The sequence below is a fragment of the Mustela lutreola genome, chromosome 18, assembly GCF_030435805.1.
Source record: "Mustela lutreola isolate mMusLut2 chromosome 18, mMusLut2.pri, whole genome shotgun sequence".
NCBI lineage: Eukaryota > Metazoa > Chordata > Mammalia > Carnivora > Mustelidae > Mustela > Mustela lutreola.
In genome coordinates, this window is record NC_081307.1 from 3,118,565 (window position 1) to 3,130,765 (window position 12,201).

Here is a 12,201-nt window from a genome sequence, read left to right on the forward strand (position 1 = left end):
ATCTTAAAAAAAAAAAGAAAGAAGGAAAAAGAATTGTGTATGGTGCTTGTAAGGGCCTATTTAGCCAGAGCTATTTCATCTCAGTTAAACAGTGATTTTGTTGTTTATGCAGTAAAACTTAAACTGACCCTGTGCACCCCGCCCCCCAGGGGAACTTACTTAAAAGCAAGTCCAGGAAACCAGTAAAATGTGGTCAGCCAGGGGCACCTGGGTGGCTCAGTGGGTTAAAGCCTCTGCCTTCGGCTCAGGTCATGATCTCAGGGTCCTGGGATCGAGCCCCGCATCGGGCTCTCTGCCCAGCGGGGAGCCTGCTTCCTCCTCTCTCTCTGCCTGCCTCTCTGCCTGCTTGTGATCTCTGTCTGTCAAATAAATAAATAAAATCTTAAAAAAAAAAAAAATGTGGTCGACCAGTCCCTAATAACAGAGCCCAAATACAAGGGCGGGTCAGGTCAGGTGGCGAGAACAGCCGGAATGCAGGGAGGAGTCGGGCCAGGCGGAGACATGCAATCGGTGGGGCGCGCACACTGTCTCCCAAGGAGTGTGGGCCCCGCCTTTTGGGCGCCAATTCTGACCAAGGTGATAGGCTAGTTCAAATAGCTACTATGGGGTGAATTGTAGTACCATTAGCCACCCGTGTGTGACCTAGCATGACTGTGCGGCTTTCTCTGTGTGTTGCAATCTCATTGGCCACCTCCGTGTGGCCAGGCTCAATCACATGGCCTTTGCTCTCTAAAAGTTAGTCTGTGAGGCTGGGGGTCGTCGCTCTCTCTGTAAGAGGCAACCCCGAACGGTTTGATTCTCGATGCTTGACACGAAATAAAGCTTTGCTTGACCTTCGCTTTGTATCAGTCTCGCTCCTTTGATCACGGACCCTAACAGTGCCTACTTGAGTCGGACAGAATCTTCAGAGGAGGGCTGCGAGTTCTGTTTACCTGATGCAAACTCCTAGGCCTGATTCTCTCCTCAGTGATGTGTGGGGAGAGGCCAGTTGGTCACACTGAGGACTACAAAAGACTACAAAGCAGGTGACGAGAACAGGTGTGTCACTTGGGGGCACGGGTGTGCTGGTCCATAATTAACAACGAGCTGGGAGGACGCATGGTGGTGGAGCAGCAGGGGGAAGGAGTCCTGTTCGGCAGCCTCGGCCAATTGCCCATCTCCCTGGTGTAAATACTGCCGTCCTGGTGGACTTCAAGCTACTGTCCTGCCGTTACTGAGCAAGGAGGGGCAAGAGGTGCAAACGAGCAGCTCCCCCGGGCGGCGTCGGCTCACCGAGGCTCGAGGCTCGGAGAAGACCCAGGTCTGTGTCAGAGAGCACAGCTCCAGGGAGACAGCTGGGCCGGCTGCTAGGGGACTTACATTCCGTAAGAATAGAGGGGCTTGCAGAGAGTGCGAAGAGACCTCAGAGGAGACCAAGACTCGGGTGCTTTCTTGACAGGATCCTTCCTTTAGAAGACATCATGGGACAGGGTCTTTGGAGCCAGAGTTCATTACGGCCTCCCTTTGCTGTCTGAGGTTGAATTCCAAGGCCCTCAGTGTCCTGTTTTGGTGGGGCCTTCACCAACCCTTCTTCTGTGTATAGGATAGGATAGGTCCCGCTTCGGACTGAATGTTTGTGTCCGCACAAAATTCCCATGTTGAAACCCTCACGCAGTGGTGTCTGGAAGTGAGGCCTTTGGGAGGTAATTGGGTTCTGAGGTGGGGAGCCTCCATGACGGGATTAGCGTCCTTTTGAGACAGGAAGGGCGCTGGCCTTCCGCCTGGTCTCCGCCTGTGGCGATACCAGCAGATGGGGCCTCACCAGACACTGCACTGCCCACGCCTTGATCCTGGAATTCTCAGCCTTCCTGACCTGAATCATCCCTCACTGTGTAAGCCACCCAACACCCCCAACGAAGACAGATTCCCCTCTTATGTGCGCTTGAAGAGGGCTCCTCCTTTTTGATAAAACTGCTTTACTTAAGTTCCAAAAAGAGATGCTGTTTCTGTTCCTCTTCAGCTACCCATCGCAGTTCTTCACCAACTGCTCAAACTCCAGTCTTCGTCACGGCCTCAGGCATCTGGGATTTGCCGCTGAAACACGCACAGATGGCTGGTTAGCCCACAGAGTGCAGCAGGGACCCTACAGTCTGCAGGACGCTCAGACCTGACTATCTCCACAGTTACAACACTTGCTTCCTGCTGCCAGCCTCACTGCGGGTGCATGCTCCTACTCAGGAGAAGATAAGCAGGAGTGCACGGTCAGACCCTCACAGCCATCAGAACCGCTGGCAAGAGAGGCCGCACGGGCCCCAAATGTCTAGTACCGCCACTGCCTGGGAAAATATGAGACCCAGTTAGAAATCATTTCTCAATTTCTTCTCACCAGAAAGGACAAGTAAAATGTATTAAGAGCCAGGTTTTTCCTCCTGGTTCTGTCCTTCTAGACCAGTGGTCCTCAGCAGGGGGGTGGTTTGGTACCCTCCCTCCAGGGGACATTTGGCAATGACTGGAGACATTTCGGTCGTCAACCGAGGTGAGAGATGCTCCTGGAATCCAGTGGGTGAAAGCCAAAGATGTGGTTAAACATCCTACAGCGCACAGGACAGCCTACCCCCTCCACACACACCCAACAACAAAGAATGATCTAGCCCAAAATGTCTGTAGTAGACACCCTGGTCCCACTGAGTGAAGGCCAAAGATGTCGCTAAATATCCTACAGTGCACAGGACAGCCCCATCCCCAACAAAGAATGATCTTGCCCAAAATGTCTGTAGCAGAAACTCTGGTCTTTGCACATTAAAAAAGTTTTCCCCCAAACTAAAGCCATGGCATTCTTGCTCCAAGAAGGAATCAGATCCACAAATCATATTTTATTAGCTGTCCAATGCCACCTTCCATTCACGTCCTGTGTTTTAATTAAATTTTATGAACTACCAGTGCAAATCAATACAATGCATTTTTTTTTTTTTAAACACACGAACAGGTTGAATGTTCTTGAAGCTTTTAAACAATGAGTTGACTGTGGGCAAACAGAAGGCAAGGAATCACAGATAATTAGCTCATGCATCTGGTGCTGGCTAATAAATAAATAATTTTCACATGAACATAGAAACCACTCAATGTTATTAACTGTATTTTTTTAATAGTTGGAAACTGTAATAAAATGCCATTTTCAGAAGCATCTTGGCAACTAAGTAGAACTGTTTCATTTAAAAAATAGTTGTTACTTTCCCCTAGACGGGGGTGGGTGAACTTGTAGCAAAATCTTCCTTCCCACTTGACTCTGGCAGATGGAGTGATCTTCCACAAAGTACGTTTTTTCTGCACTTCTTTTCATAAAAGCCAGCCGCCAGGAAGAGCACCCTGCTTTGAAAAAAGATAGTTTGGCTCACACAGTATACTTTGGTTTATTTAAACAGGTAAGAAAGTGGTCCACAGTTCTCCTGAGGAGAAAATGTGTTTTCTGACTTTTGAATAAATCAAGATATTACCAGTCTGAATGAGTTTCCTTTTCTGTGAAGGGAAGAAGTATATCTTTCTTTCCCTCCAGTGTTCAGTTGCTCCTCTTGGGAAACAGTTCGGATAACGTAGCTCTGTCTCAATGTACCAGTAGCCCCACACCATGACTTCCACATGACCGAGGTCTGACATTCGGTGTCTGACGGGATCAGCATTCGGCGTGTCCTTGGATCTGGGGCTCGATCTGAACTAGAAGTTCTCATAATACACCTACGAGTATCTTCTTAAAAGATATAAAAATTTATGCTAACTTGTGCTCTCTTAGTAAGGCTTGAAAATTGCTAATTAAATAAGCAGAATATAACTCATAAGCCAAAAAAAGTGCATTTTTTAAATAAAATTAAGAAGTGGGGATGGTTAAAACTATAATAAAAAGGATGAGCAGATTATTTTTGGTTAATCTTGGATAAAAATGATGCAATAATTTCTTTTTTTTCTTTTTGAGTCCATTTGGTTTTGCTTAATACACTCACAAGGACAGCCATGAGTGTATCTCCGAATCTCACCAGCACTCCCCGGCCCTAGAGCCCTACCCCTGTCGTCATTCCTATGGGGAGACACGTGCTTGCCTCTCATTCCAAAGAACTTTTTTTATAAAACTGGTCTTAATTCATAACTATTTCAATGAGCACAAAAGACAACAGTTCTCACTGTTGTGAACACAATCAAAATCTCCACGCCTTTGGGCTCACAACCTCACAATCATTCTGGCTTTGTCTGACACCGGAACAGGATGCTTTTGGGCCACTTTTGCACGCAAAGTGGGAGATTTTAATTCCTGTTAAGTCCAGCCAAATAAGCAGAGAGAAATCAGAGGCTGTCTCCCCTCCTCTGTTTTACAATCAGTCAAATTCTTTTTTTTTTTTTTTTTTTTTCCCTTTAGGGAAACCTCTTCCTTGCCACAGCCCCGTGTTTGGTGATCATGAAAGGGAAAAACGAAAGCATCTCCCCAGGTCGAGGCCTGGGAGTTCATGTTTTTTTGCTGCTTGTCTTCTGTTTCTGCTTGCGAAGGTGAGCCTCGATCTCGTGCCTGAACACCAGCATGCCCAGCTGCCCGTGGGACGCCTCGTTCATGGCCTTGGACTGCATGCACATCTTGTACTGCTCGGGGGTCAGCTCGTCCGCACAGTGCTTCTCGTGCCACAGGTGGAAGAGCCCGCGCACCGGCGTCCGCACCACGATGAGGTTGCTGTGCAGGTACTTGCGGTACAGGTGCACGTCCTCTCCGCCCCAGCCCTTGATGTCCAAATCGAAGCCGCCTGTCGGGAGAGAGCACAGCGCTGAAGCCAGCCGCACAGCCCCACCGCATCTTGATTCGCCGCCCTCCTCTGCACCAGCCTGCACTGTGCGTGGAGAGAAGCATCATTTAGGGGAGACGTCTCGCTGCCTGCCCCTCCGAATGCGGAGCAGGGCCGTTGGGGAAAGAGGATTCAGAAATCCTGAACGCAGGACTTCGCGGCAGTGGAGGCCACGAGCACCAGCTCCCGGAGCTCCCAATGCTGCAAAGGGCATTCATTCCCGCACCTGCCTGCTTTCTAGAACGAGCCCCCTGAGCCGCCCCATGAGGAACGGCAGCCGCCTGCCTTTTCTACTTGAAACCTTCCCATGAAAATTCTGGTTTCTGTTTGCATGTGGCCTCCTGTCATTCAGACAGGGAAGCAGGGGCTCGCCCCCCTGAAAAGGTAGCGGGATCCAAGTGAACAAAATGATGTCCCACAACACACTCTGCCTCTCATGGACCGAAATGGTCCCAAAAGCTCTGTCCACCCCCAGGCCAGTGATGGAGTCATGTTTAAGGGACTGGCCTCGCTGTGCAGAGTTTCTACTCTGAAAATCTGGCCTCGCTTCAGAGTGGACTCTATCAAAGTGAGTAATGGTCCCCTCCACACTCATCTTTGTAAACAGAGATGCCCCATGTCTTTTCTTAACCTGAAGCCCACCGCGAACCAAAGAGAACCAGAGAAGACTTGACCCTTTTTGTCACTGTTCCTCTCTCACCTAGGAGATTTATTTAACTCCTAGAGAAACAGTGACGTCATCCTCAACACCTTTCATCAGAGCCACCATGCAGCCCCCAAGCTGTGCTGTTCTGATCAAGGCCATCACTGGGCCCAGAGGGGTCATCCGTGGGGGAAACCTGCAGCCTGCCCTCAGCTGGGCTCTGTATGCAAGTGATCTGTGTTCCCCCCCATGGTAGGCAGGTGTGATACTGACTCAGGGGTCTGGAACTGGAGCCTGGGGTTGGCCACTTCACCTCTCTTGAGTTGTGGTTTCTTTATCCTGAAATGAACTAAATGTCAAAACCAAATGACATAGTCATGTGAGGGGCAGTGCTTGCTTAGCTGTAACTGATTTATTATCATCAACATCATCACAACTTCTTAAATAGAAGGTGCAAAAGTAAGATGCTTGCAAATAAATACAAGATGGCAAAGAAAGATCGGGGTCCAGATGTGACCCAGAGATTCTGAGGTCCTATCAGTGGCTCATGGAGGAAGAGCGGCCTCACCAGCCTACCATTCCCACCATTCCCATTCAAATTTGATAAACCTACATCATCACAAAATAATCTTTTCTTGTACAAAGAACAAGGAAACAGAGTTTCTCGAAATGAAAACCTGCTTTAGAAAGGGCATATGGGGGTGGGGGTGGGGATGGAAATCTCCATGCTCTGTGAGGGCAGGGCTACCCTGACTCCAAGCCGGGTCCACTTTGACCGCCTGAGCACAAGACCAAAGTTTCTGCCTTATTCATTCATATCCTAGTCACGTATGATCCACAATTTTGTTGTTTCAGGGCACAGGAGGAGGTGCTGCTGTGGGAAGTGGGGTAGTATTTGCAAGGGGAACAGGAAACGCTCTGTTCTCATCCCACATCCCTCACTTGCTGTGTGGTGCCTTTGCCCTTTTCAGCTGCAACCTAAGGGCCTTTCCGCTCAGTGCTCTGGGAGCCTCTGAGTGTGTGTGTGTGTTGACAGGTACTATACACTCATCTGGAGCTTAGAGTAGTACCTAGAATTTTCGAAGTTTCAGCAGAGAGAAATTTCAACCCTTTCCAGTATGTGATTTTCCCAAATTCCCCGTGTTGTCCTTATTTTTTTTTTTTTTTCAGTGAATTCCGCTACTACCATGGAGGCCCAGAATGTTCTGCTTGAGAGGGACCAGAGCCAGAACCAGGTGGGAAGGAGGCATTGGGGGTTGGGGGGCGGGGAGGGTGGGGAGACTTGCTTTGAAGCCACCTTTCTGTGACAACAGTCTTCTTCCTCAGACTGTGTGCCACATTTGGGGTAACTGAGCGGGTCTAGTGGAGATCAGAGGGGCTCGTGTGTCGACGCACACCCAAGCCTCATCCTGGTCCAGTCTCCAAGGACCTGACAGGAGGAAGGGCCTCTTAAAAAATGGCACTACCTCTGCCCTCAGACTCCTGGGGAGCTGCCCCGACTCCCTCCCGGGCTGCTCGTGGCCTCTGGGTGGCAGCAGAGGCCAGACTTGCCGCCAGTCGGTGCCTCTTACCTATATTGATGAAGTCCGACCGGTACTGACAGGTCATCCCAAATCCAAAGTCTCTCCAAAATCCAGTCTCCTTCTTTATCACCTGCAGGGAGAGCACTGTCATTTGAGAGGGGAGGACCGAGTGGGCAGAGGTAGAGAGCAGTCCCACACTAGTGTGAGCACAGTTCAACAGGGAGCCCAGCCCACCGGACGAGAAGCCGCCCCACGACCTCCTGTGGGAAATGCAGATGGATCTGAGTCCCTGCGGATGGTTAGGGATACACTGAACTCACGGGTTCCCAAATGGGCCTTGTGATTTTTGGCACCTCTGGCTGGAATGTTTCTAGGGTGTAGGCATGAAAACACACACACACACACACACACACACTCTCTCTCTCTCTCTCTCAAAAACAAACCAGGAGAGCCAGTTTTTGAGCGATGCCATGGAAAAGCCACCTACGTGTCTGGCCCAACACCAGTGCCAGAGAGAACTGGAGGCCTCGGCCCCTCACACAGGGCCGGGCAGGGAGCCAGCGAAGGGCTCAGGAAGTGGAGAAAAGGAAGAGAGAACAGCTCGGAATTCAGCTGCTCTGGCACAGGGCACACACAGGACTCCCTCGGGGAATAAAAAGAAAACCCGAGAAGTCGCTGGGTTGCTTCAGCTCTGCTAACTCTCCCTTGCCGAGGTAAAGGGCACCAAGAGTCCAGGTTCTGAAGAGAGACTCTGTCCATTCATCTTTAAACTATTTTAAAACCAAACTGCTCCCAAAACATCTGTGGCAGTGCCAAGCAGCAGGGCTACCAAGAGGCCATCCAAGCGGTGACCGTCTCCAAAGAGCAGGGCCAGGTCCCACTCAGTCTCTCACTCTGCAGGGAAATTTCCAGTGTATTTGCTAAAGCAGCAAGACTTTTTAAAACGTTGGTTTAAATTTTTGGCTGAGGTCATTCCAGGGCTTGTTTTGAGAGCTTAATAGTTCTTCATTCTTGAGACTAACATAGGTGCTTAGGGGAGAAAGTCCCCTCCTGGGGAAGGGAAAGGGAGGCCAGGCCGAACCGGGTCCCCTCCACTGGGATTCCTGCATTTTCTGCCCGCCCCAGGTCTGGCTCCCTTCGCTGCTCTTCAGAGACAGTGTATAGCAGGGGAGGAGACCCAGTGTCTCCTTCCAGCTTGACCACCGGCTAGCTTCTCTGCCGCAGGCAGGTCCCTCACTTCTTTGAGCCTCTATTTCCTTTCCTATAAATGAGGAGGTTAAGGGGCGCCTGGATGGCTCAGTCTGTTAAGCATCCAACTCCTGATTTTACCTCAGGTCATGATCTCAGGGTCCTGGGATTAAGCCCCACATGGGGCCACATGCTGGGCATGCAGTCTGCCTACGATTCTCTCTCCCTCCTTCCGTGCCACCCCCAAAATAAAAAAAAAAAATAAGTAAGGGGCCCTGGGTGGCTCAGTCGGTTACCCGTCTGCCTTCAGCTCAGGTCATGATCTCAGGGTCCTGGAATCGAGTCCCACATCAGGCTCCAGGCTCAGCGGGGAGCCTGCTGCTCCCTCTCCCTCTGCCCCTCCCCCCGCTTGTGCTCTCTCGCCATTTCTCTTTCTCTCAAATAAATAAAATCTTTTACAATGAAATAAAATAAAAGAGGAGGTGGAGCTAAATCTCCGCTAAGGTCTCTTCCAGCTCCACCATCCAAACATCTAGCCTCACTGCCCTTCCACCTTCCCGAAGTTCCAAGTTACGTCCCCCAAAGCCTCAATTATATTCCATATATGGCTCGTGGAAGGACTGTGAACTCAAAAATTCTTTGGCTCTGTGATCCATGAAACCATCTTATCTCCGCTACAGCCTCTGCAGAGGCTGGGCTGAGGGAACACACACGCGTCAGGGCTGCCGGGGGAACAAGGACCAAGAGAGGTTTTGTCAGTCGGTGTGGTCCCCGCAGATGTGCTCCAACTGGAACAAAGGCCCGTTATACAATAGCTCCCAAGTGACAAGGCAATTTCATTAGTATCAACTGGAAAGATTTTGCAGGGAAGGAAAGTTTGGGGAAATCTCCACTGAGTCATTTTTTTTAAAAACAGTTTCTGTTTCATACCAGGTACACGGTTTCTGGTGCAGCTAATGGCTTAATATCCTTTCTGCTGGCAAGGACACAGACAGACGAGTCCTCTAAGCTTCTGGATAAAAATGGAGTCAAAGACAAGGGCCAGTAACCAAACATCAAGCATTTGGCTGAGGTGTACCTGGACTCCAAGCAGGGACGCCCCAAACAGGAAGAGCAATGGGCCAGGGCTTGGGAGGAAAGACAAGAAGGATTGCAAGAGGTGGTCACCCCAGACATGGGCTGTGCATGCGGTGCCCGGCAAGGCTGAACAAGGTCAAGACGGACCCTCACACCTGGGGACCGTGGGACAGACACAAACTGATTTATGAGCTGGGGAACGCACTCTGTAAACACTTATTAACGTTGGCTTTAAAGTTGGCAAGCCAGAAAAAGCCACTATCTTGGGGTGCCTGGGTGGCTCAGTGGGTTGAAGCCTCTGCCTTCAGCTCAGGTCATGATCCCAGGGTCCCAGGATCGAGTCCCACATTGGGCTCTCTGCTCAGTGGGGAGCCTTCTTCCTCCTCTCTCTTTGCCTGCCTCTCTGCCTGCTTGTGATCTCTGTCAAATAAATAAATTAAATATTTAAAAAAAAGAAAGAAAGAAAGAAAGAAAGAGCCACTATCTGAAATGCTCCTTGAAACTGAGCCCTTGGTGGACACGGGTTGGCTCGCACCCTACCCATGGCCTAGGACATCAGGGCGAGAGGGGGTTTGCTTCTGACAGGCTCTGTGACACACAGCTGTGCCGAGTCCCTGGCACCATGCCCTTGGCCTTGCTGGGAGTGAGTCCTCTCAAACGTGTATCGGATCACAGCACGCTCCAATTTAAAACCCTGAGGCGCTTTAATTGCATTCTCACTAATGCAATTAGAATAAAACCCAGAGAAAACCTCTAGCCTGCAAGGGTCCTACGTGACCTGACCCCTGCCTGCCTCGTCCACCTCACCCCCTCGTGTAGAATCTCCTCCTAGTCCACCCCTCGAACACACGAGGCTCCCAGGTCCCCGATGCCAGACACTTGCAGACCCCTGGCCTGGGTCACCTTTTCCCTGCTCACCACTGGGCTCTGCTTCCATGTCACTTGCCTAGAGCAGTCATCCTGACCCTCCCAGCCAGTGTCAGCACACACCCCCACCCCTGTCACCACCACGTCACTCTCTAACCCGTCACCTGGTTTCTTTTCTCTGTAACACTCACAGCTCTCTGAAATTGTCCTGCTGAGGCATTTGTTCCTCTCTTTTCTGTCCTTCCTACCACTGCTGGTGAAGGTCAGCCCAGGGCCCTGGACTCCTTCACAACCCCCAGATCAAGGTCCAGCACACAGAGGTACTCCATAAATGCTCCTCCAATAGAGAATGAGGAGCCCTCCTAGGGCAGAGAGGGCTCCATGCCAGTGGAAACAGACAGGGTTCCAGCAGAGAATTCTTTAGTGGGTCAGCAAAGGCCTAGGAATTCCAGTGGGAAAAGAACTGTGGGGCTTTGGAGGAACAGACTAAAACGTTTTCACCTTCCTGGGCTCTGAGCAGACGGCTCTCCTGCTTAGAGCCTCGACCCCAGGCACAAGAAGCTCCCCTGCTCTGTTCGAACTTTGAAAAGACAGATACCAATGATGTTTACTACAACAGAGGAGGAAGACACCCTCAGATAAAGATTGTATGTTAAAAGAAAAACATCCGTCCTGAATTTCACCTATCGGTTTTCAAGTGCTATCCTCACTTAAAAAACTCTCTCTCAAGGGCTGGCTTCCTCTCAACTCCCTGCAGCCCCTTTCTCCCCCCACCTTAGTTAGATCTCAGCAGAGCACTGCAGGGCAGGAACACACCACAAAGGACAGTTGTCAAGCCCGCTCTCCCACAGGAAGCTTCCAGACCCGCAGCTCTGTGGGCAATTCACGTGACGGGGGTGATTATTTTCTATAGGGACCAGAGCACAAAGCACAAATCGGTGTCTCTCCCCAGAGATGTGGGAAGGCGGCGTCCCGCAGCTGCGTGGAGAGCCGGGAGGCAGTCCGCGCCTGTTGGTTTAATGGTGCTGACTTGGACAACTGCCCGCGAAGCAATCTGGGCCCTGAAATAAAATAAATAACAAATACTCAGGCCGAGTATTTCCTCTAAATCAAAGAGAGCCTGCGAAGCACCGAGGCCGTGTTTGCCCAGGCTTGCATTCACGCACAGTGCCCGCGGTACACACCCCGTGCAGCCCGCAGGCCCCGCGCTCAGAGGGCGCCCTGCCTGCTTTCGTGCTTTTGAAATTCTTGCTAAGTCCAGAGCCAGGGCCCTGCATTTTCACTGTGTACTGGGCCACGCCGATTACACAGCCCGTCCTGCCTGTGAGCAGCCGGCATCCTGAGCTTCAGGGGCTGAGCTGGGTGTCCCCAGCCCCCGCATCATACATTCCTCATTATGTGGGCCCAGAGAGAGGCTGCGTGGGGCACGCATGGGCCTTACAGTGTGGAGGTAGCCTGGCCTGTCCGAGCTAAGTCAGCCAATGGTGGCTAAGCCCAGACCGACACCAGGATTACTGGGAGCCTTTCCATTTCTTGAGAAATGCACTGTTCTGGAGGCACAGCTTTCACAGAACAGGTCAAAGGCCACCTCCTCCAAGATTTGTATTAACCCACATTTCCCCACAAGTCTTTCACTGGGGCCTGCTTGAAAAGAATAAAGTGTCTTCTGAAGGGTATCGTACTGGAAAAGGAATCCTCCAGGTTCTCTGGTCTAGGAATCTACACGGAAAGCTAGACTACGCCCTTCTGGAAGCAAGGCCACTCAGCACCCTCGGCCCTGTCCCCATCAGCAATCCCACTCAGCAATACAGGCAACGACTTATGCCTCTGAGCTGCAGGTTTTCCTCAGAGAAGTGAGCAGAATAAGGCCTCTTCACCTTCCTGGCTATCCCACGAAATAAAGCGGGCACCGAGCTGGCTTCCGAAAGCCTGCGGATGGCATCTGTTCACACTAGTCTCGGTCCGCAGTGAGCGCCTGCTTCCCAAATATAGAAAAACAGACTAAAAGCATGAACTGTTCCAGTCAGCAAACTTCAGACATTTGAGCAGGTTGGTGGTGCAATACTTCTTGGAAGAGGGGGGATAGGGAGGAGACAGAATCAGA

The 12,201-nt window shown here is 50.8% G+C and overlaps 1 protein-coding gene across 1 annotated transcript in view; it reads right to left on the reverse strand.

The window, feature by feature from the left end:
• Positions 1 to 4,389: 4,389 nt before the first annotated feature.
• The window catches only part of CSGALNACT1 (chondroitin sulfate N-acetylgalactosaminyltransferase 1), a 98,014-nt gene continuing 90,202 nt past the window's right edge, over positions 4,390 to 12,201 (reverse strand). Inside the window, exons 7-8 of the mRNA XM_059156368.1 lie at positions 7,014 to 7,095; positions 4,390 to 4,760 (exon numbers count right to left, since the gene is read on the reverse strand). Coding sequence (XP_059012351.1) covers positions 4,471 to 4,760; positions 7,014 to 7,095 — 372 coding nt within the window. The 3' untranslated portion in view covers positions 4,390 to 4,470. The remainder of the gene's footprint in view (positions 4,761 to 7,013; positions 7,096 to 12,201) is intronic.